At 40.5% G+C, this 21,121-nt stretch overlaps 1 protein-coding gene across 2 annotated transcripts; it reads left to right on the top strand.

The window, feature by feature from the left end:
• Window positions 1–187: 187 nt before the first annotated feature.
• Window positions 188–20,844, top strand: btbd16 (BTB (POZ) domain containing 16). Of its 2 annotated transcripts, none has more exons than XM_041267407.1 (17): window positions 188–1,051; window positions 2,682–2,742; window positions 3,008–3,167; window positions 4,289–4,394; window positions 4,976–5,058; window positions 5,296–5,424; window positions 5,598–5,768; window positions 6,354–6,468; window positions 6,837–6,906; window positions 7,392–7,522; window positions 8,112–8,231; window positions 10,019–10,110; window positions 11,685–11,767; window positions 12,580–12,657; window positions 15,640–15,741; window positions 17,572–17,760; window positions 18,712–20,844. In XM_041267407.1, exons 1-17 carry the CDS (start codon window positions 1,014–1,016, stop codon window positions 18,778–18,780), a joined length of 1,797 nt encoding a protein of 598 aa, XP_041123341.1. In that variant the 5' UTR covers window positions 188–1,013; the 3' UTR covers window positions 18,781–20,844. The 2 variants fall into 2 exon arrangements, with proteins under 2 accessions (XP_041123341.1, XP_041123340.1); XM_041267406.1 differs by lacking the exon at window positions 188–1,051 and adding an exon at window positions 1,060–1,744.
• The last annotated feature ends 277 nt before the right edge of the window (window positions 20,845–21,121 follow it).

Raw genomic sequence — 21,121 nt, 5'->3', positions numbered from 1 at the left:
AGGAAGTGGCCCCCCTGCCGCCACTGAGGAGAAGTAGAAAGCGACCAGGGGATTGGTAGTAGGAGAAAGGAAACGGTTTGAGTTTGAGGTTGAAAATGAAAAAGAAAGGGAGGGGGAGGGGTGGAAGAGCGGGAGGGGGTCGAGGGGAGATACGCGTCCTGGAATAGACGTCATCACGTAGCCACAAAGTGTTCTGGGATTTGTATTTTTCCTACAGATGCAATGCTCTGGCAGTAGCGTTAAGATATTTATTACAGAAGGACAGCTCACACTGCAGTCAACTTAGAACACAATGAAGACTAAATTCAGTAATATTAAGTAATTGCTAAATCTTGGATATATTGATTTGAATTTATCAGACAACATACCATAGTCTAAATCTAAAGCAATTTAAAGCATACGGCCCAAATACATCATTGATATCACTAAATAACAAATCAACGACCTGTTTGCGGTATAGTTAATATATTTATTTCATTCTAAATTTTCTGGCATTGCTTGTGCAGTATTTGAGTCACACGCCGACTGACGGATTTAAACTTTCCCAGCACGCTTTACGCTCGTCCTGCTCTGTACAAGATCAAGAATAACCCTATGTACGGGACAAAATGTGTAATTCACATTTTAAACGGCAGCTCTAATTTGCTGCTGAACCACATCTAAAATCAAGTAAACAAAATTGAATTCATTTTGTTAAAAACTGGTCTGCGCTGCCGCCTTGCGTAAGTTTTTGGAATTACCGCATATAGATCTGTTTATATAGGTCAGAAAGGAAGCATAACATCCATACCAACCTGTCAACATTTGTGTTTTCAAAATACGGGAGCTTTAATAAACTTAACTCTAATACCTGTCAACTTTTGAAAATGCAGAAATCGAGAAGGGCGGGGGGAGGATGCACGCGCGTGGCTAAGTATGTGAATTCGCCTCGCGCACTGAATGCAGACCAACCACTCTCTTTGAAGACATGAAAGCTTTGCAAAAGGGAGTTTAACAGTAGAATACGGGATCAAATGTCCGGGAGAAGGATCCAAAATACAGGAGACTCCCAGTGAGTACGAGAGAGTTGACAGTTTTGAACATCTTATGTTAACTTGTATAATTCCAATGTGTAAACTCGTGTTATATACTGGATTTAAACAGAATAAGGACGTATACAGACTTTTACAGTAACGGAATCCGTAATATTCACAGTACGTTTAATATTGTCAACATTCAACTGCGTGTTCTGTTTATTTGTGTACGGGTCCTTATTTATTTTTGCATGGGGTTAGATTTTCAAGGAGACAAAAGGTTCATTTGTATTAAACAAAGACAGTTCTGAAGTTCGCAAAGTACCCCCTGTCCTCTGTCAACGTTCACGTTTCCATGGCTACCGAGTCCTGGTCTCCCGGGTAACAGAAAGCGAGAGTCCGCGGGGGATGACAGAACAGAGCAGGAAGAATGACATTGATTAACTCTCAGAAAAGTAATCTATGAAGTAAACACACCGCGCAACAAGCCAGTTATGCCAATTTCTGAATTTCAGCTTGCTAACACAAACATATCTAGGAGGATATTTTTCTTTAGAAACAAAAGGAAACTACTTCAGCAATTCTGACTTGATCAAAGAGTTTATTGGGTTGAAGTCGACCATGGCACAGGTTTTGTCCATTGGTAGGAGTGCAAACACTGAACCATTCATTCCAAATATTTCGCATGTGCCACCTCTGAGATATCTTAGATCACCATCTACCTACCCTAGGTAAGTATTTTATCAGTTTGTTGTTCAATTAATTAATTATTAATATTTTTGTTTTTGTTCTTATTTACATGCCTACCCCTTAGGTCAACAAGTAACTGAGCGGTTGTTCAAACGGTTTCTTCTTAAAGCACATTTGAGAGTTACTCAATATCAGGAGGAAACTGACAATTTGGATGACCAGATCCAACCTGCCAGCACATTTTAAGCCCCGTTTCATGTGCCTCAGCAAAAATAAGAAAGTTAGCATAATTTTATTTGAGGGACACATATGTCCCTTCTACCTTAAAGGGTTAACATTAATTAATATGTCTAATACTCCTGTACTAGTAGTACTGTATTAATGTTAGTATTATTATGTTGTTGTTCCCATTAATACAAATGTTAGTGATAATACTGTATTATTGCACTATACTGTATATTAAATAAATAAGAATAATTAGGCTATATATATATACATATATTACATGCATATTGTCCATAAACACTACCTCTTGCAGCATCAGTTTTACAAACCACCACTTTCACAAGTGAATCCATGTACCTACACTTTTGTGCCTCATTGTACACTTTTGATTTCTCTGCTAAATATCTGTGAAGATACAATGCTACAGAACAGGCAAGCCACTGGTTAAGAGTCCCTTGTGCTTTCATTGAGATGTTTAAAATAACCAGGGAAAGCCATCCTGTTTTACGGAAATTGTGCGATAGTCCAATGAGTTTAATATACCCTTTTTACAGAATTCCAACAAGAACAGCACACTATAGCCGTGTCAAGGCAGTCGTTCACTTTGATCCCAAGCAGTTTTCTTCCCTTTCAGTATCTCAATATATTAAACTGTATTGTAAAAATTCAAAACAGGAATTTTGAAATTAAAGCTTTGTGAATCCTGACACAAACTGTAATAAAAAAAAAAACATTGTTTCCCCTGTCTTGCAGATATTTGATGAAAGCACCCTATATAGCAATTGAAAATAGTGCTATTCAAGAGGAAGTCAAAGTAAGTTAAATAACTAGATGAGGTTAAACTTTTCTTGCCTGTAGAATAAGCACTACATAGGCAAGACATTTCACCCAGCATCTCAGCACAGCATGCAAATGATCAAAAAGCTCTGTGGTTCTTGTGCCATGAGGGGTGACATGTGTAGACAGTACAATAAATAATAATAATAATAATAATAATAATAATAATAATAACAATAATAATAATAATAATGCAATGGTAGATAATTCATGGTTTCTGAAACCAATCCGTTCATTTTCAGGTCCCGTGCTCTCGAAGGTGCCGCCTACGAAAGCAAGCAGGCCTCACCAACCGCTGGCAGTTGCCAGACCAACTGGGCAGTGACTTTCTAGGAAAGTCCCAGGCGTTTAAAGCAGTGAGGGCCGGAGTAGTTAATGACTCTTTGAAGAGAATTATGACAGGTATGCAACACAACTGTTTAAGATTGTTCTTCACCATTACAAAATGTTTTGACACACATCCTTGAAAGCAAAGAAATGGGGGGGGGGTCTTTATTATCCAGAAGGATTGTGTCGTACTGTTGAACCTCTCTGCCATCAGATATCTGTACCGTGAAGCTATGTGCTTACTTGCACACTGCGACAGTCTCAATTCTGCTGATCCGCTGCCAACACTTGTCTTTGTCATAAGAGTGTTATGCTAAGACAGTGCCAGCGAAATCTGCACGTAGAAAAGTGACAAGCGAGACATGCTATTAGGGATATGACTCTGGCGTATCTGCCAACAAGCATCTCCAGTAAGACACTCTATAGGAGAAACTGACCAAATCAGTAGTATGTAGACTTTCAGAAAAATAGTTTGTATAGACAGACCTTAGCTGTATGGAATGTTCTGGTCTTTCAAGTAACTGACATTTAATGATCTAAAATGACCACTATCTATTATTGGCCTCCTCAATAAGATCATTCAATAAGGGCAGCATAAGCGTTTGAGCATGTCCATTTTAAAGTTGGTAGAACATCATTCAAACGAATATTAATGGATGTCAGCAAGTTTATATTCCTTATGCCGTTGTCAAAAGTTAGAACAAAAAAGACATTTGGCAGTCTAGCAAGAGAGATGGTGTTTATTTTTGGTGTAAGTTAGTTTAGTTTAGTTTATTAGTTTATTTATCACTAATACAAAGAGAGACCTAAATATTATATACTCAATAAATTATAACAACAGTACAACAAAAAAATAATTCCAAACATTTACTATGCATCCAAATATTTAATTCCAACTTAAACAAATTAATCTCAAGCACTGGTGACACTGAACAGCAAAGTTAAACTGCTAAGGGCATTCTATAAGCCCAGGGCTGTACCATAAGAAATTATACTAACACAGTCAAAGGCGGTAAGGAATGACTGTCAGAGCAGCTCTGTTCACAGTCCCGCAGGAGATATGGTGTGTATTGTATTGTCACGAGAAGAATGACAATTAACTCACGCCCAGTCTGAATGGACTGACACAATTTTCTGGGCATCTCTAGGCTCAGGTTATGTTTAGAAGCTGTATCCTCTCCTCTTTTACCTTCCAGCTGACTTCCCCTTGTATGTGCATGAGGTGGAGGTGTTCTGTGACCCTGTGCCTCACCTTGCAACGTCATCTTGTGGAAGCACTGCACCCACGAGCACCAAACGATGGTACGGCAACAGCATTACCGTGTTAAACGCTACACCTATACAATGCTAAAAACATTATGCAGCGAATTGTAAATGACTGATTGACATTAAACATAAAGGATAGAATTAAACTTCTTGAAATGGAGGTCATAAAGGGTTAACAAGAAAAAAACAAGACTACTATTGCATAGCAGTTTCACCCATTCCAAGTTTTAATACAAGCTTGGTTAGTCCCAGTGTATAGGTAACACGCTTATTAAACTCATAGTAAAATCAGGAATGGATCAAACTTCTATGCAAAGGGAGTTCCATTCCTGGAGAAGCTTTTTAAAATCAGGTATTTTATTATTGCTAAAGTTATCCAGACTTTATTTTTGATCATCTAGTCAAATACATTTATTTTTCAAAAACTAGATTTGATTACAGAATGGAACCAATGTGATTAACATCCCATATACTCCAAAAGTGCTTTTAATATGTGTATACCATTCATTTACAACAGTGTTATATTTTGACAGTGTTTTTACCAAGTTATACAGATTGAAATTCTTTTCTGGAGCATATTATCTCCTACTCCTAGTGACTTTTGTGTTCTCTGTTAGTGTGAGACTGCCTGGCTCGGCAAGACCCGTAACTCCGGAAGACCTTTTCCACTATCACTCCAGAGGAGTGGCACAAAAAATAGGTCAGTCAAAGAGTGGCTTTGTAAATACAAGCACAGCAATCACAGTCAAAGAGTGGCTTTGTAAATACAAGCACAGCAATCACACAGGACTAACCTGGGGAAAAAACAAGTTTCCTTGCAAACATTTTGCTTTTATTTACTGAACTGATAAATGTTACTACTACTACTACTACTACTACTACTACTAATAATAATAATAATAATAATAATAATAATAATAATAATAATTCATTACAGATGTGGTACTTGAATGTCTGGGCAGTTTTTGGGAACTGCATAGCCCTTATTTAACAAAATCCAGAGTACTGACTGAACTGTTCACATCAGCCAACAAACAAACAGGAAAAACCGTCAGTAACAGCCCAGGTAAGTACTCTATATATGTCTGTATGTATGTATGTGTTAGTGTATGTATGCGTGCATGTGTGTGTGTACATGAGTGTGTGTGTGTATGTGTGCATGTGTGTGTAAGTGTGTGTGTGTCTCTCTCTCTCTATCTCTCTCTCTCTCTCTATTTTTATCGATGGGTGTCCTTGCAGATTACCACTGTTTCAGCAGCAGTGACAAACCCCACAGAAAGTGTGCCAGTCCCCTATCTCAGCGTTCCTCTAGGGGGAGGTACAGAACCAACTCAGACAGGCAGCTGCACCAGCCCAGGAGACCCGTCGTGCTGAAACTCAATATCCAGGACCCGGACATTACCAGAGATGGTAAACACACCCGCTCTAACTTACTGGTGCCTTGTGAAATGATTTCCTTATTTTTTGTTTGTTTGATACCCCCAGTGTTCTAAACAAAATGGTATGTATTTTACACTGATCAATATAAGACCAATAGCAAGCTCCAGAGTTAAGTGGTGATGGGTGTATCTTCTTACAGTACACCGTAGTTTGATCTTTAGAAATGAGTTTGATCTTGTATGTGCAACATATGATGCTTATGTATTTTAGAGGATAAAACAGAAACATAAGAACACACAGCCCAATTAAGCAGCAAAACCATCTGTCCGTCTGTCTCAATGTCTCTATCTCTGCCCGAACTCTTTGCTCACTAACATTTGACATAGTCAGTATTCAGAATAAACATTCAGCTCATGTAAAACCAAATATTCAGTATGCTGGAGGTCAGTATAACAAAGGATAAAAGCAAAGCTGCAGGGACTGAATTCTCATAGCTTCCCCCAGTGTTGATGATTTTACACCCCTGCTGAACCACTTGGATGACAAAACAATGAAAGGCTTGCTATCCCACTGGCAATGTGCCTCTGACACCTGTAATGCTCTGCTGTTCCTCAGCGCTGGCAGTGGCCTTGCAGAACCTGTACTTCTCCAAGCCTGAGGTGGAGGTGAGGGAGGCGGCAGGGGTCTTAGCTGCCGCAGCCGAGCTGGCCTTTCAAGCGCTTTTCCAGGGGTAAGCCACTGCCCATCTGCTGTACCTTGTTCAGCATAGGAAGTGTAGCGGTAAATAATGTTAAAGCTCTACCTTTTGATTAATAATAACAAGCTAGCAATACTGTTGGATAAGATTATGTAACTTGGGCATTTGTAAGAATCCTTATGATTACTGTATAAAATGACATAAAGTTTGATGCAGGTAATGTAAAAAAATGACTAGTCCTTGTTAATAACTGTCAAAATATTTAATACAAAACAAAATGGAACCTTAAACTGAAGTGTTACTATTTTTACTTGTCTGTATTCTGGGAGAAAGAAAATATTTAATAAAATAAGTACACACAAAAAAGCCAAAGCTTTATTCACAGTGGTCTGTTTTGATAGGTGCATATCTCTAATGATGAGCAGCATCAGTGCATCCACGGTGTGTCAGTTTCACTACATGGCTTGTAAGGTAAGATCACTGGATGTGAACACTGAGACAGCCCCCTGTGAGTACACAGCATCAGACACAGGACTCAATTTCCAGGGGAAACAGAAACTGATACATGTGCACTGCAATGAAGGAAGAGAAAAGAAAAAAACACTTTTGCTATTGGAACAGTAGAGGGAGTCTTCCTGTTTTTTTTTTTTTTTTTATTTAGAACAAAGCACATTGATTTAGCTGCACACTAAGACTATGGTCAACCAATCAAAAACTTAATCCCACTTTGTCTGTGTGTGATTCACTATGTGGAATGAAGCACATGGTGTTCTTTCCCTTGATCATTGTTATTATGATTATTATTATTACTTGCATACCTGGGCTGTTTGTTTGTTGACTGATACATTTTGCTTGCTTACCTTTTGCGTTCTGATCTTATTCTCATACAGTCCTACAGAACATGCAACAATCAAGTAATGACAGTACCAATGCTTCTCGACTGTATTTCTCTTCAGTACAGGGAGGAGGCGCTGTTGACTGCCTGTGAGAGGTGGCTGGAGCTGAACCTTGTTCCACAGCTCCAATCAGGAATACACCTGCGAAACCTACCACACGACCTGCTGCAGAAACTGCTCAAATCTACCCGGTCTTTCATGCTTTTTGGTTTATATACGCAATACAGTATTTTAAGGCTGTGTCTGGAGAATATAAAGTGGCCTGATTTAATGATAAGCCACCAATGTCAACCCCTTCAACTGTAACTAACATGTACAGTAATTGGACTGTATGATAGACTGCAGTTTTATACACTGCTTGTACACACTTGTTATTACGCACCGTGCTGTGGAAGTATTTTGACAATCTATTGCACATGCTGGTTATATAAATTTGCTTGGCATGTGTGTGCTGCTGCCATGGAAAAGTCTGTTGTCATCCATCATAGAAGTGGGGTGTGTCCCTGTTATCTCATTGATAAAAGGCGTCTTTGTGAAGAGTGGTTGCTTCTTTAGGCAGGTCATGCAACATCACTTACTTGTGCTACAGGTACCTAGCCTAGAGGACCCATGGTGGTAATGCTGAAATCTTGGGGGTGGCACAAAGTGGAAGAAATAGCATTAGTAGTTCTTACTTGCTTCTTGTTAAACGGCAGTAATGGTGGCATTATTGAAACTACCCCAATTTCACTTGCATAGAGGTGTAATCCACGGTTCTTAACTGATCCTTTCCCCCTGCAGACTGTTCACGTTCAGTGAATACCATCTCTACAGAACTGTGCTGTACTGGGTCTTCCTGCAGCTGAACCCCACAGTCCAGATCATGCCATCACACAGCTCCATCTTAACATACTTCATCAGGTACAGATGCTGCTACTCATATGTGAAGTTAGGCAGGATATTAAACAATTAGCATTTGCCTTTAAATCAAGTTGGATTCTTGAAGTCTGTAAACAGATTAGTATAGCTCTCTACACTTGTCTATTTCAGAACAATGCATCCCATACCTAAACTGACTGTTATCTCAGAGCCAGTGTGCTGCCTTTAAATTGCATATACAAAGTATAATTTCTATGTAAGGTGTATCTTTATGTGTGGAGACAGTGCATTAGGGAGGCAATATGAAAAACTTCTGCAGCAGAGATTCAATACACCTGTACAATCACCAGTAAAGAAGAACTGAAACTGCATTTTTAACTGTCTAGTGACATCCCTACTCCTTTTTTACTCAAGTTACAATTACAAATAAACTGCTGCTGGACTACCTTGTGCATCATCCATAACACAATTATCAATTGGAATTCTAAGGTAAAACTAGATAGAAACTAAGTCAAGCATACCCACTTCTACCTTACTACATTGTTACCTCCTATTTACAGCACTTTGCCTGCAGTTTAACTGCTGTTTACTCAATGAATTAGTAACTATGCAATGTCTTCAGAATCCCAGTCCTTAACTCTTTCCACTGTGCCACTACTTCTTACATATGTGAAGTGTTTGAAAACCTGCTTGGCAACAAATTAATTATTCATGGTTACCTAAATTACAATACTTTGCTAAATCAAATATAAGCTGATAGATTATTTTTATTTGTTTATTTAGCATATGCCTTTATCCAAGACAGTTTACAGAGACTAGGTTGTGTGAACTATGCATCAGCTGCAGAGTCACTTACAACAACGTCTAACCTGAAAGACTGAGCACTTGCTCAAAGTCACAAGTGAGTGAGCCGGGATTTGAACTGGGTTTGTGTACAGCCCTTTAACAGATGGTGTGTTGTTTTTGCAATGATGAGGGGAAAGGGCATAGTGTGAGTCAGCACACCACATGAAGTGAATCTGACAGACCCTGGAATCTGCAGTGATGGGAAATGAGCAGGGATGGGGGCTGATTCATTTCACTAACTACTTTGGACATCCTCAGGGGGGAAATGAGAAACTCATGATACTTCTTGTTAGTCACCAAAAAGTTAAACAAAACATTTTCAACTTCATTTTACTCAGCTATTTTTTTTTTCTAAATTGAAATAATGTTATATAAATGGGATCTATTAGCAAAACATTTTTAAAGATTTCTTTATTTTTATTTCAAAGATCATTTTGATTATTTAAATCAAGTTTGTAGTTCATGAAACCTTCAGCTGTTTTAGAGAGGGATTGTTAGTTTATTCTAATTTATAAACACTTCAAAAAACAATCCTTAAAAAAAGACATTCTTAAAACAGTCCTTAAAGTTTTTGTGAATATGGCCCAATGTTTCAAAACTTTTTTTTTTTTTCTGCATTGCTGTCAGCTGCTTTTGTAAACATTAATTCAGATCAGTGAGTCTATGTACATTCTAATTGCAGGTATAACGCTTTTTTTTATAGTGGGATCGTTTTAGTGGCACACAACACACTAAAATGTTTAAAGCCAACCTTTTGACTTTATTCTACTGTTTTTCTGTTGTCCTTCATAACGTTAACAAGGGGGTCAGTATATCCCCCCTGGTGGAAAATCTCTGCATGATCAATATAAAAGAGTGTTTTGATCTGTCACTGCTTAGATCATTAGAATAGACCCACTGCTTTGGATTTGCAGCATGGCCAGTGGAAGTTGTTTGAGTGCATAGCTCTCTGCTGTCAAAAGAACCCCCTTTGTCTTCCACAGCTTACCCAAGAAAAGCGCCTTGCTCGAGAGAGATGTGGGACAGAAGTACTTGGCTCTCTTCCAGTCCTTGCGCCTTCACGGGATCACAGCTAGTAAGTGGCGGGCTGCAGTCTACCCTTGATCATTTGCCCCTTACTCTCAGACCCAGCCGCTATATTCATTGAGTGCAGCCTCTCAGCTGACAGCAGTCACCTTACAGATATGGCAAGAGGGTTAACAAAAGAAAATATACCCACCCCTTTGCGCTTCTTGCCTCATTATACTGCAATTCTGTTACATGGCGTTCATGAATTTGACTTTTCAAACAGACTTTCAAAGCTAACTGCAATTTCTGTGCTGATTTCTGATTCAGTACCTTTTAGCTTTGAACAGTGTATTACTGTAATAATTAGTAATAGTAAAATTTAAAGCAATCAAAAAAAAAAAAACATTTCAAAACTAGCAGTTGTAAAATAGTTTTGTGGGGTCAAATTTTTCATTTAAATTGATATGCAATTATTTTTTATTTTTTTTAACAAACAGTTATACTGGATACATTCCACAATTATTTCTCCAGCCAGCGAAAATTAAATTGGAAAACTGCATTTTTACTCCTTGACAGCACAGTTTATTGCAGCCTTTTTTCTGTACATGGATATGGAATGACCCCACTTTATTTAAAATGCTGACTTTGGAGCGGCTGGGCTTTGACCATATTATTATAGCCCAGTTTTATTTTAATGCAGTGCTATCATTCTGGAATGTGGAATAGCCCCCCCCCCCCCTTTTAAATCTGCAGGGCTCCACAATCAAATTGAATACATTCTTCCATAGTTTAGCCTTCGGTGAACTACACTGGACAGTTTTCTGCCATTGTTGACCGTCCAGTTTGTTTATATCCCGGAAAGGTGGTTTAACTGTAGAAAAGTTTTGAAAAACTGCTTGAGTGAAAAAAGCTTGTTCCTGCTACAGAAACAAAGTATCATCACGATGCGGAAAGCTATTGAGAAATGAGATTTCTTAGGGAGAAATGAGATTGAAGACATTGATAAAGAATTGAAATGTTTGTTTAAGTGTCGCTACATACAGAGAAAGTATATACAAAGATACTCAGATGTTTTTGTCTTTGGGTACTTTAAACATTCTTACAGTCATATGTCTTATAATGGTAATTGACATTGAGCTGTGCCACAGCAAACTAAATAGACACGTTTCACTGTGGTCCACAAGTTGAAATTTAAAAAAAAAAATAAGTTTTTCATCTGCCAATAGCCATTTCAGCAGCCAGTTGCAAACAAATTCAAAGTATAAATTGAGTTCTGTGTCACAACCGACCGCAGATGAATTCATTTAGAAAGAATGTATTATGGGGGAGATATCCTATAATGTGGCGCTATTACTCTGTTGAAAACCGACACTGGGAAATGACAAATGTGAGGGACATCCTCAGCATAGGGCTGCTAAGTGCTGTGTAAGAAAAAAAGAACCCACGTGCTTTTCATGAACAGAGTGGCACATTTACTGTACACTGAAGTAGCTGTATGGATGATGAATGGCCATCAAGCTAAAGCTATTAAGATTATACAGGATAATTCCTTAAGAGCCGAATAACATGGAGGCTACTAAATAACATGCAGTTACCACCTCCATTTTGTGTAGTGGATTCACTCGTGTTTGTGTGTTTCAGACAAACATCTGGAGGAGATACAGCAGATCAACTTACTGCCCCAAGCCAGGCTACTGCACCTCTTCACAAAGCATTACTACGCAGTGAGTCAGCAGCATTCAAAATGATTAGTACTGTTCACACAGCACTGCGTTCTATAGAACTGACCTGAAGAGGGATGGATCTAAATACTGACGTCCTTTAACGTTATATTCTGTTTTTATTGAGCCCTTTATTAACATCACTTAACACACACAGTGCAATGAACTCCACGAAACAAAACAGGATTGTGCATTTTTAGACAGGACTAAGATCTACCTTTCTTCACCTTCTCGTAAAATGTCATATTATATATTTCACGTATATATATATATATATATATATATATATATATATATATATATATATTTTTTTTTTTTTACTACGTGCAGCATAACATCATTTGTCCACCAGGTGGTGACAAGTCATAATTACAAAAAAAACAAAAAACAAACTTAGAATCAAAGGTAAACAGGAAAAAACTTAAAATGAAAAGAGCATTGGTCACAACAGCACATCCATTGTACGTACTCACGTGTGGATCAGTGTTCACTACATTATTATGTTGTTTTCTACTGCCATTAACATTCCGGTTCAAAATATTTCCTGGAAAGAATAATGATATAAGTGATGTGCAGAGCGTGAGCTATTAAATCAGTCTCACTCTCAAAAGTCTTCATCTGCTACTATTTAAAAAGCATTTGAGGCCAGTGAAATAAATTACATTAACTGCTGCTGCTAAAAAAAAGTGAAAATAGAAAAGGAAAGGCGCCTCACTTAGTTAAGTGTCTAAATGATTTAAAAAGAGCAAGGCTGTGCGCCGAGGTGAAGCAGAGTTAACTCCAGTGTTTTGACAGTTTCCTCTTCAATGTTTTAGTTACAGAGTGGAGGGGATGTGCCTTACTTCACCGATTTCTCCACTCAGGCAATGCGGTTTGGCCTGCTAGTTGACCGGGTATGTAAACACGTTAACCCACACCTGGGGAACAAGACTTCTGTTTTCTTTTTATAACTGCCCTTTTATTCTAGTAAGGTTTCTCTAGAAATGTAACTATAAACCAATGGTCAAAAAGCTAGCAATCTGCCTTAGTCCTCACCATAAGAGGCTGGAAGCACCATAATATACCATGCCAAGGGAAACAAATAACCCACCTGTGGCAGGCTGGCGAGTGGATAGAGGCCCAGAGACAGACTGCAGTTCAAAAAAATAACTATTTTATTATAAATAAACACAAAATGAAAGGGCACAAGGGCCAAAACAAAGCAATTTAAACACAAAAAAGATAAAAAGCAAAACTTACAAAAATAACAGTTTCCAGGCTGGGCGATGCCTTCACTGGATTCAAACTTTCTAAACAACCCAAAAAAAAACCAACCTGCTTCCTCAGCTCCCTCTCCCCAAATGAGAAGCAGAGGCCTCCTTTTATATCAGGTGGCTGGGTGCTGATTGATCGTTAATCAACCTAATCAACTAATCAACCCCAGCCACCTGAACATAATAAACCCAGGCAGGTAGGGGAAGTTAACCCCATCTCTGCCAATTTAAAGGGCAGAGCTTTGCTCTGCCACACACCTCCCCCCATGTACAATGTACACTGGCCGCAATCGGCCAACTCCCCCCTTCCCCCCACCCCCCCCCCCCCCCCCCCCAAGAGTCCAATTATGTCCCTTGGGTGGGCTGTTATGGTGGGTGGTGGTGGGCGGGGTTGATGTCGGAGCCCCCAAGCCTTCTTTGGTTGAGGGGGCCCCGAATCTCCAAGGTAGCACGGCGACGGCGGCCCGGCTCCCTCTGGTGGCGGAGGCGGCGACGGCGGCCCGGCTCCCTCTGGTGGCGGAGGCGGCGCGGCCCGGCTCCCTCTGGTGGCGGAGGCGGCGGCCCGGCTCCCTCTGGTGGCGGAGGCGGCGGCGGTGGCGGAGGCGGCCCGGCCCGGCTCCCTCTGGTGGCGGCGGCGGCGGCCCGGCTCCCTCTGGTGGCGGAGGCGGCGGCCCGGCTCTGGGACCGACCTCTCACCCCTCTCGGCGGAGGCGGCGGCTCCTCCCTCTCTCTCTGGGAGCGGCGGCGGCTCCTCCCCCTCTCTGGCTCTGAGAGCGACGGCGGCTCCTCCCCCCTCTCTGGCTCTGGGAGCGACGGCGGCTCCTCACCCCTCTCTGGCTCTGGGGACGACGGCGGCTCCTCACCCCTCTCTGGCTCTGGGGACGACGGCGGCTCCTCCCTCTCTGGCTCTGGGGACGACCTCCTGGCTCCTCACCCCTCTCTGGCTCTGGGGACGACGGCGGCTCCTCACCCCTCTCTGGCTCTGGGGAGCGACGGCGGCTCCTCACCCCTCTCTGGCTCTGGGAGCGACGGCGGCTCCTCACTCCCTCTCTGGCTCTGGGAGCGACGGCGGCTCACCCCTCTCTGGCTCTCGCGAAGGCGGCTCACCCCTCTCTGGCTCTCGGGAAGGCGGCTCACCCCTCTTTATTGGAGTGACCGGGGCATCTCCCATGTCTACAGCCAGGTAATTAACCACCATGAGGGCAACCTCTGGGAAGGAGGCCGGGTGGTGTTGTTCCTCCCACTGTTCCCACCTCTCCCCATCTCGACGCCACAGCGTGTTGATAACTATGGGGAGATCGTGGACGAGGTCTGCCTCAGGGTGCATCAACCAGTCCCAGATCTCCTGGGACGGTGGTGAAGGTGGTGGTGCTGGAGGTAGTGGGGTGGCCCCTGATGCCCGGGGTGAACACTGCACCTCTTCCTGGGCCTGGTTGTAGGGGCATCCTGCCCAGTTGTGGCCGTCCTCCTCACACCGGCCACACCAGTTTGCCGGTGGCACGTCTGGGCAGGACCGCCAACGATGGTCCTCCTTCCCACACCAGGAACACCAGGGGAAGAGGCTGGCCGGGTCCTCCAGCGGTGGCTGCAGCAGCTTACATTTCTTCAGCTGCTGCTGCTTTTTCCTGCTTTTGTCGCTGTCTGCTCTTTCCCATTTTTAAAAAAAAAAAAAAAAAAAAAAATTATCCCAAAAATTCCACAAAACAAAACAAAAATACTGCTCTGAGCCTCTAGGTGGCGCTATCCCACTTCTGACACCAAATGTGGCAGGCTGGCGAGTGGATAGAGGCCCAGAGACAGACTGCAGTTCAAAAAAATAACTATTTTATTATAAATAAACACAAAATGAAAGGGCACAAGGGCCAAAACAAAGCAATTTAAACACAAAAAAGATAAAAAGCAAAACTTACAAAAATAACAGTTTCCAGGCTGGGCGATGCCTTCGCTGGATTCAAACTTTCTAAACAACCCAAAAAAAAAAAAACAACCTGCTTCCTCAGCTCCCTCTCCCCAAATGAGAAGCAGAGGCCTCCTTTTATATCAGGTGGCTGGGTGCTGATTGATCGTTAATCAACCTAATCAACTAATCAACCCCAGCCACCTGAACATAATAAACCCAGGCAGGTAGGGGAAGTTAACCCCATCTCTGCCAATTTAAAGGGCAGAGCTTTGCTCTGCCACACCACCTCTCCCCAGCGTCTCAAAAATAAACCAAAAGAAGCATGAAAAAAAGCAGAAAAGATGAACTGCGAACCTATTAGTGCTGAAGTGAGGTGGGGCTCTAATGATATAAATGTAGGTACTATTTTAAGGACTTTTTTAAAAAGTGTTTAAAACATTCTCTTAGATTAAACGGTGCTTTTTACCTTCTAACCCTCTATCAGACAGCCTAGAAAAGAGTTCCTGAACTGCAAACTTGATTTATAATGAAAATTATCTTTAAAAAAAACCAAAACAACAACAAAAAACATTCCTTAAAGCAGTCCTTAATGTTATGAATAGTGCCCTGGATTGTTCTACTATCTGTTGTGTGGCCACCCCAAAGAACTGCTGTGTATATCAGGTACTGGTCTGTGTGGGAGCTCAGTTTGGCACCCTGTCCTCACTGTCTTTGCCTCACAGGAGCCGCAGTATCGCACAGAGACCATTTCACTGTACGGGTTCTTCTTCGAGCTGAAAGCTGCAAGACATGGGGAGAGCACCACCTACAGCTTCTCCATGAAGGTGCAGTAAGAGTGTAAGCTGCCAGGTGCTGGTAATTGGCAGCTGAGGTCTTTAACAGAGTAAATAGTGTCCTGAACTATAATAATTTAATATTAATAAAACGCCTTTCATAGTGGACCACCAGTCTTGTGGGGTATGTGAACTATGCATCATCGTCACTTATAAGAATGTCTCACGTGAAAGACGGAGCACAAGGAGGTTAAGTGACTTGCTCAGGGTCACACAGTGAGTCAGTGGCTGAGCTGGGACTTAAACTGGGGACCTCCTGGTTATAAGCCTGTTTCTTTAACCACTGGACCACACAGCCTCCTATCAAGTCTTGTAATGTAAAGTTACATTATTGATACTTCCTATCTAGATAGATAACTGTACCTGTGTGTGTGTCTGTCTGCCTATTTATGTATCTATCATATCCTATGTATTACCAGTCATTTACATTAAGTGACCGCAGTTGTCAGTGTGTTCGGTATGTCCCCACTCTGTGTAAAGCATTGTATTGGTCATTCAACCCTTGTTCACATGGAAAAAGCAGTAATAAAGCAAAAAGGCAAATTAGGTTGAAATTAGGTGTTTGCCTTTGAACTGTATGGTAACTACTATAACTGTATGGTAACTGCTATAACTGTATGGTAACTACTATAACTGTATGGTAACTGCTATAACTGTAGCAATTTGCTATAAGTCTGATGAAGAACAGGAACGGCCAAATTTGTCATTGTGTCCATTCCAGTCTAGATTTGTATTCCAACTTGCCCCTACAAATAAGTGTCAATATCTATTGCGTTTCAGTGCATGTGGCCATTTTACCTTACATTCTTCAGGAGTAACTATTGAGGGAATGAATGTGGATGAGATTTGACCCCCCCCCTCCCTGAAATATACATTAGATCATATCACATTGCAGGCCATATTTTCAGAGCATTTATCCAGTCTTTAATGAATTCTTATTTTTTGAAAGGTGAAAATTCAACAGTAATGTACTAAACTGAAAAACAAAAAAAAACTTTTAGAGTACTTAAGAGACCTTCAATTATATTACTGATTGTAGCTTTGAAAATTCAATAGGTACTTTTCTCTTTTAAAAAACTGGAGTTAATTAAAGTCTAGAATAAACCATGACCCTACACATACTTTAACTGCTATTTCTTATTTCAGCATCAGATGGCAGTGCATTAGCTAACTGGAGTTGCAATACATTGCTGCATGCACAGGGCAGGTGAATCGTCTGCAAATTGTTTAAACCCTTTAGTGCTTTGCATGCTAAGACTGTACATGTATTCAGTCTGTCTATTGTAACCCTTCAGCAGATTGTTTGTTTCTCCATACATTTTAGAGGTCCTCAGATGTGTATATGGTGATTCACGTTAGTAGCTGGCTAAAAATGACATCTAAGTTATGTTTCCTCTCAAGTCAAATGATGCAGTCCACTTCTTGCCTCTGTAGACTAAGCCTTCCCTGCATGCTATACCTGTTTTACCATGGCACGTGAGGACAAATGGCTAAGATGGATAATTAGACTGAAGATATATTAGCAGATGTTGATTTCAACTGTAGTTTAACATAACACCATGCTATAACCAGCTAGTTCAATTAAACTACAGTATCCACACCCTACAAATGTTGATGATCCTGCGTCAGACATTGGACAGAGGGTCGGAGACAATCCTTCACACCCAGACAGTGGTCAGGGTATGGAATGGGTAGTCATGATGATGATGCTGAGTCATTGGAATCCTTTAAGACCCAACCTGATCAATCAGCTACTAGGAACCAGCCTATCATGACATTTTCTTATGTTCTTATGTTCTGTATTTGACTCCCATTACACAGAGGCTAAAGTACAATGACCCTGCTTTGTCATTTCGAGCCTGTGAGAGGCACCCCTTCAGTCTGCTTCAAGGCCGGGAGATACGATACGAGATCAAGGTCCAGTCCACGGTGGATGGAAAGTGGCAGATATTTAGCACTGGGGTGTTGAGCAAGGAATTTGGTGTCACCAAGAAGTCTGCCAAAAGCCAGGTAAGGGGGAATAGTCAAAGAAAGCATTTACCACCCCAGCAAGGTTATACTGCAATTAGGCAGGCAGATACTATGCATTTGCCATAGTTTGCCATAACCATGGGTTACTACAACAAACTAGAATTGGTGTGTACTTCAAAAATGATAAAGACTTGCTAAAACATGACTGTGATTTGAAGTGTAAAGAAAATTAATATATGACTGGTTGTGTCTGATGGGAAAATCCTGTTTAATGAAACTGCAGTTTCTTTAGTCAGGCACCAGCTTGGTAAAAGTATGCCACAGTTATGTTTCGTAAAGGACTGCTGAAGAAGGGAAGTGTTAAACCCAGAGAGGTTTTAAACTGCAGAGAGAGGCTTTCTGCAAACAGTGTCTGGTGGCTTTGCTTTCTCTTGCATTTGTAAATCCTTTGTCCAATTCCCTGGTGCTTCTGAACTGGATTATCTGTCCTCAGTAGCACAGGCTAATGGACAGCACGATGGGAGAGCAGCTGGTAGATCCTGGCATCTCTAAGGAAGCTTGTCACGTCAGGTTTCTGTCGAAGGCAGGGCCTGCACATACTAATTAAGAGTGCATACAGAGAGAGGCCGAATTAAATACTGTGAATGTGGAATGGCAGCTCTGGCTCCGACAAATTCAGACTCGGTGGCACCTGCTGTTTTTAAAATGCTTATATTTAAATTTTTATGGAAGAGGGGAGTGCTGAGGAAATGCTGTAGCCACAGTGAAGAGCTCTTGGTTTACCACTTTAACCTGAGAGAATGTCTTTATTTTTTAGGTCTTTATTATTATTATTATATTATTATTATTATTATTATTATTATTATTATTATTATTATTATTATTATTTTTGTTGTTACTAGTAGTAGCATTAGGAATGAGTAAATGCTATTGGATCTAGTCTAGTTACAAAGCTGGATAATTGTTTTCTCTTTCTCATGCAATCCTCAGATTTTTATAGTAAAGGGACTGAGCCTTCCCATCTATGTCAGTTTTGGACTTGTGTTCCCATCATTCTGAAGACTCGACGGGAGTAGGTGTGCTGGTGGGAGACAGACTCTGAACAAACAGACCTTTTACATCAAGGGGAGAGCTGAAGATAGACTCTTGGACTTTCACCTCATTAAACCATTGTGTCATGTGACAAACACCTTTGTAGCGTTTACTGCATTTGAATGCAGGTCTGCTTCCTGCACAGAAAACAAGTGGCTGATAGAAGGGGTGAAAACTCCATTTGCAATGCAGTGAGCTCATGGTTGTGTCCTGATTTGGTGAATGATCAGCATATATTAGTATGCCTTTATACTATAGTTGCTTTCCCTATTTTTGAGAAGCCTTCCAGTGAGCAGCCAGTAGATTTATACTTTGTTGTTAGACTTTCTGGTGACCATTTAAACCACTTTTTGCTGCATATTGTAATTGCAACTAGATATCACTAAACCTGCACATTCTAACAGTCCAGCTGCACAGCACAATTAAATTATCTGCAGTTTTTCTCTGCCATATGCCACTTTTGGTTATAAAACTAATCTAGAAATGACTAAGAGCTCAAAAAGACAATACATTGTGAAGACACAAATCCTATTTGGTACATCTTGTGGTTACTAAAGTGAACTGTAAAGGGGTGAAGTATATGAGATTGACTGCTGTTGCAATGTAATTGCAGTGCTGCTAAATTTTGGACATGCTGAAATATAACTGCAGTCTGTGAACTGTGCTAATTAAATTAAATTAAGCATTGCTCAGAATTCTAATTGGTTAACTTCTAATTGTTTTTTTTTTTTTTTTTTTTTTTACTTATTGCTAAAAAGTTAATTAAATTGGATGTGACCATTTGTGAATGGCCAGTGCCTCTAAAGCCATACACGAGGAAACATGTTTCCAGATGCAATATTTCCTCGTGTGCCCAGAAACCAGGAAACATGTTTCCCGGAGTAGACCTAGGGTCCTATTTTGAGAAACATTTTTAGGAAACATTTGACCTTTGACCAATCAGGAGAGACTCTGTGAGCGTGAATTCATCGGTCATGTGACTTTGCAAGATGGCGACTGTTACAGATTTCTTCAGTCTACCGATGCCTACATTAGTGCAATGTTTACGGTGTAGTAATTTCTGTTTAGCCGAGCAGTAGTTAACATCATGTTATGTAACATAAAAAGTGTAGTTTATTTAAAATATTTAATTTATACTTAATGATACATTTCATTCGTGCTGTATTTACCTGTCACACATTTATTTAACTGAAACATTCATAATAATTAGCATATCAAAATAAGATAACACTACTGCTGTTAGCCAGTTGAGAGGAGCATGCATTAATATTTATGTAAGCACTTCTCAAAGAACGTGCTCCAGATTAATGTTTATAACTATTTAACAGAAGCGATGATGTAGACAGGGATTTTAAGGCGATTAAGTGAAATTAAGTTTTGAAAAACTTTTAAGCAGAGGCTGATGAGTCCGGTGCTGTTGGTTTACGTTTGGTTATTATTAAAACCGTCTTTTTCTTTTGAACCAGCCGCACCTTCTACGAAGTTTCAATGCAATTATAAGTGCAGCACTACTCAGTGCAGTAAGGCTTTCATTCACTTTGAAGTATGCAGTAGGAATGGCCACGTGCTGCTTGAAAGTTTCCCGACAATGTTTCCTTGACAGTTTATAAAGAAACATATTTCCTCATGTGTGCTGGGCTTAATTCCTTCAGGGATGTTCTAGAGAATCATCACTTTGAAACAGCTCCTTGTGAAACGTCAATAATCTGTGCAGCTTTGGACATAGAAACCATCTACAGCACCTTCTATCCTACCTTTGCATGTACTAAATATGCTTATACAGTAATTGAACTAACAATATAGTAGTTTATCAAGGCTAGTATACTTGGATTTACTTATTCCATGTAACATGTTATGTTTTAATTTCCATTGCTTTGTTTTTTTCTTTTTCTTTTGGGTACTAATTAGGGTTAGAGGAAGCAGTGAAATCTCAAGTTCTCACACATTTCAGTATTTTCACCTGGGCACAGTGCCAGGTAGGAAGCTTGAATCCCAACTAGTTATGTTGCTTTGGGGGAACAAATAAATAAAACAAGCAGTCATGATTGAAATTGACGTGTGAGTTGTGTGGTTAAGTGTACACTCTTTTAGAGAGCCCCTTCATTTCTGTTAATTTTTAGAGCATCTGTACATCCTGGAATGGTAAAAGTTCCAGTTCATATGATATGCTTGCTCTTCACCTCTTTACTGATTACCACAATTTGAAATATCTGTGGCTGAATGTTCAGGGAGAAAACCGTCAGAACTCTGGTCTACAAAGTTTCTAGACCACAGAGAGTTAATTCTTCTAACCTGTCCCCATAGCTCT

Source organism: Polyodon spathula, chromosome 13 (genome assembly GCF_017654505.1).
Source record: "Polyodon spathula isolate WHYD16114869_AA chromosome 13, ASM1765450v1, whole genome shotgun sequence".
NCBI lineage: Eukaryota > Metazoa > Chordata > Actinopteri > Acipenseriformes > Polyodontidae > Polyodon > Polyodon spathula.
This window is presented reverse-complemented; position numbering and strand designations above follow the sequence as displayed.